At 35.5% G+C, this 3,794-nt stretch overlaps 1 protein-coding gene across 1 annotated transcript; it reads left to right on the forward strand.

The window, feature by feature from the left end:
* Positions 1-687: 687 nt before the first annotated feature.
* LOC133817016 (disease resistance protein RPS5-like) lies at positions 688-2,792 on the forward strand. The gene has a single exon (XM_062249396.1). It carries the CDS (start codon positions 960-962, stop codon positions 2,727-2,729), a length of 1,770 nt encoding a protein of 589 aa, XP_062105380.1. The 5' UTR covers positions 688-959; the 3' UTR covers positions 2,730-2,792.
* The last annotated feature ends 1,002 nt before the right edge of the window (positions 2,793-3,794 follow it).

The raw sequence follows: 3,794 nt of genomic DNA on the forward strand, positions 1-3,794 counted from the left end.
CAAATCTCTAAAAAATAGACAAAGACTGGTCACCGGCGATCACACCAAACAACACGGCCAATTTGAGAATTATAAATTTTCTCTAAATGATAAACATATTAAAACTACAACTAACGCCCATTTCACTTTGTCAGAAAATTAGTAATTGAGAGGGCAATAATCCTTGCAAATGATATGTGCTTTTTTTGTTTAAGGAGATGGAGTGATTTAGATCACTATTTAAAAATATTTAGAAAGTAAACACATTATGAGTGTTCATAAAATATAATTGGAAAGAATAACTTGGTCCAACAATAAATGATGGGAATACATGCATGTGTATTAGAAATATAAATTATTTGGATTTTGTCAAAATTTATTCTAAACAACTACAATATACACGTTCATAAAAAAAAAATACGCCGAAAGCTATTCACAAGCTAAAAGCAATAAAAAAAATTACATCGTTACCACTCTTTTTGTGAGTTGCATTATAGAAAAATCATCTGTTATAATTAAATAGATCCCACATTATGCGAATTTTCCATATTGATTAAAGTGAAAAGGAAATTTGGATAACTATGTGTATCCAGTTGTTTAGCAATATATAAAGTTTTCTTTTGAAACTTTCATATTAAATTAATATTTTTTTCTAAAAATTTAAAAATATAAATAGTTCCTAAACCAATATGATTATGTGTTGTACATACCACATAGGATCCGTTGTGACTTTCTTTCCTAGCATATATATACTCTTATTATTCGACCACTTTATTATTATGTAACTTTTTTTGATATTTTGAATTTTTTTTTCTTTTGAGAAAACTTTATTACGTAAACAGTAGACCATCCCATCAAACCTCCTTCTCAGCTCTTCACACCAAAATTATCTTACACTCTCTACATTTTACTTCCTTATTCTCCATATTCATATTACTTTCTTTCTCAGTTTCAAAACTCATCCAATCTTCCAACGAGCAATGGGTAATTGCATCTCAGTTTCTCTTCAATTTGATGCCATATTTTCCAATTGCTATCAATCCACTGTTGCACAAGCCACTTACGTGCATAATCTTAAAGAGAATCTTAAGGCTCTAGAGAAAGCTTCAGAGGAGTTAACAGATGTGAAGAATGGCTTAGTGAGAAGAGTCAAGATTGCTGAGGAGGAGGACCAGTTGACGTGCCTGGAAACAGTCCAGAGGTGGATTTCAAGGGCTGGAGCATTGGAAAATGAAGTTCAAGAACTGCTGCAAACAGAATCTGAAGAAAGAAACAGACTATGCCCTTGGGGTTGCTGCTCAAAGAACTATAAGTCCAGCTATAAATATGGGAAAAGGGTGTCGAGGAAGCTCGCTGAAGTGACTGAGCTGAAAGGCGAAGGGGTATTTGAGGTGGTGGCTGAAAGGGGACCAATAGCTCCTGTTGTTGAAGTACCGGATGAGCCGACGGTAGGAATGGAACTAATTTTTGATCTTATGTGGACAAAACTCAACGAAGAAGATGTGAGAATTATGGGGTTGTATGGAATGGGAGGAGTGGGAAAAACCACCCTTTTGAAAAAGATCAACAACAAGTTCCTCAATTCTCAAAATGATTATCATGTTATATGGGTAGTGGTATCTAAAGATCATACTATTGAGAATATACAAAATAGTATTGGAGAAAAAATTACGCTTTCTTTTGGGGGAGATACATGGAAGAACAAAACATTCCAACAAAAATCTCAAGACATTTTCAATGTCTTGAACAAAAAGAAATTTATTTTGTTGTTGGATGACATATGGGAGAGAATTGATCTTGTTAAAGTTGGGATTCCTTTGCCTAACAGGCAAAATGGTTCCAAGCTCGTATTCACAACTCGTTCCAAGGATGTTTGTAGTCGCATGTCAGTTGATAAACAAGTTGAAGTGAAGTGCTTGTCACGAGAAGAGTCATGGAAGTTATTTGAGGAAAAAGTTGGCAACGAGGCCCTCAGTGTCCACCCAGATATTCTTTATTTATCTAAACAAGTTGCGGAAGAGTGTGATGGTTTACCTCTTGCACTAACAACTATAGGTCGAGCAATGGCTTGCAAGAGAACACCTCAAGAGTGGAGATATGCAATTCAGATCTTAAAGAACTCAGCCTCAAGTTTTTCAGGCATGGGAGATGAGGTATTTCCTCTTTTAAAGTTCAGTTATGATAATTTATCTAGTGAGAAAGTTAGGTCTTGTTTTCTGTATTGCTCATTGTTTCCAGAAGATTGGCCAATCAATAGAGACGATTTGATATATAAATGGATGTGTGAGGGGTTTCTAGATGAATGTTCTGATTTTGAGAGTTTGCAAGGCCAAGGATATACCATCATTGGCTCTCTTCTTTATGCATGCTTATTAGAAGAGGTCGATGAAACACGTGTAAAGATGCATGATGTGATCCGGGACATGGCTTTATGGATAGCTTGTGGGTGTGAAAAGGCAGATCACACTTTTTTTGTGAAAACAAATGTTGAGTTGAAAGAACAAATGATTGAAAGTTGGAATGAGGTTGAAAGGATCTCTTTGATGAAAAACTGCATTAAGAGTTTCTCAGGAAGTCCGACATGTCCTAACCTCTCAACTTTATTTCTTCAGCAAAACAATTTGCAGCGAGTTAGTGGCAGCTTTTTTGAGTTCATACCTAAATTAACAGTTTTGGATTTGTCATGTAATCTATTGACTCTTTTGCCAACGGAGATATCAAAATTAGTCTCATTGCAATACCTCAACTAGCATCTACAAACATAAAACAGTTGCCAAGAGAGTTGAAGAACTTGAATATGTTGAAATACTTGAACTTATATTATTTACGTAATCTTAATGTAATTCCAGAAGGAGTTATATCAAGCTTTTCACGGCTACAAGTGTTAAACATGTTTCAGTGTGGAACAAAGTCTGAGGAGATGGAGGATAGAGTTGAATGTGGGGGTAGTGAATTACTAGTACAAGAATTAGAGAGTTTGAAACACATAATGAAGTTGGATGTCTCCATAAAATATGTCACTGCCCTTGATAGATTGTTGGCCTCCCAAATGCTACTGAACTCCACTCAAAGTCTATTTCTCCATTTTGAAAGCACCTGGGAGTTTCTTAATCTATCCACTCTTTTGAGGATGGAACGGTTAGAGAATCTTCATCTTTATAAATGTTCAAGGTTAGAAGAGTTAAAGATAGATTGGGAATGGAAAAGAAGAGAGGAATGTTCTTCCCATGTACCAAGTCCTCCTCAATGCCTAACTAACGACTTGTTCCCAAGCCTTCGTGAAGTCGATGTTGATTGTTGTCCTAATTTGAAGGAATTGACTGGGCTAGCTTTTGCTCCAAACCTGCAGCATCTTACTGTCTGGGATTGCCCTACATTGGAAGAAATAATAAGAATGGAGAAACTAGGAGATGCTCCAGAGGAGGTGAAATGTTTACAGCCTTTTCTTAAACTTGAATATCTAAGATTGGAAGACTTACCGAAATTAAAGAATATCTACCCAAAACCTCTGCCCTTTCTTCCCTGTTTTGATGAAAAATAATGGTGAACTACAAGTGAGATATTGCCAACTTACCTTTTGAGTAATAATCTTCCTTCCATATATATATATAATACTAGGGGTGGGTTAAAAGCATATAATTACTTGCAAGTAGATGAGCAAGTGGCCATGTTTTTACATGTAATTGCTCATCATGAGAAAAATAAAGTCATTAGATTTCGATTTATGAGATCTGGTGAGACTATTAGCAAGTTTTTTCACAATGTGTTACATTCAATCATTCGACTACATGGAACGTTATTCAAAAGACCTGAAC

Source organism: Humulus lupulus, chromosome 2 (genome assembly GCF_963169125.1).
Source record: "Humulus lupulus chromosome 2, drHumLupu1.1, whole genome shotgun sequence".
Lineage (NCBI taxonomy): Eukaryota > Viridiplantae > Streptophyta > Magnoliopsida > Rosales > Cannabaceae > Humulus > Humulus lupulus.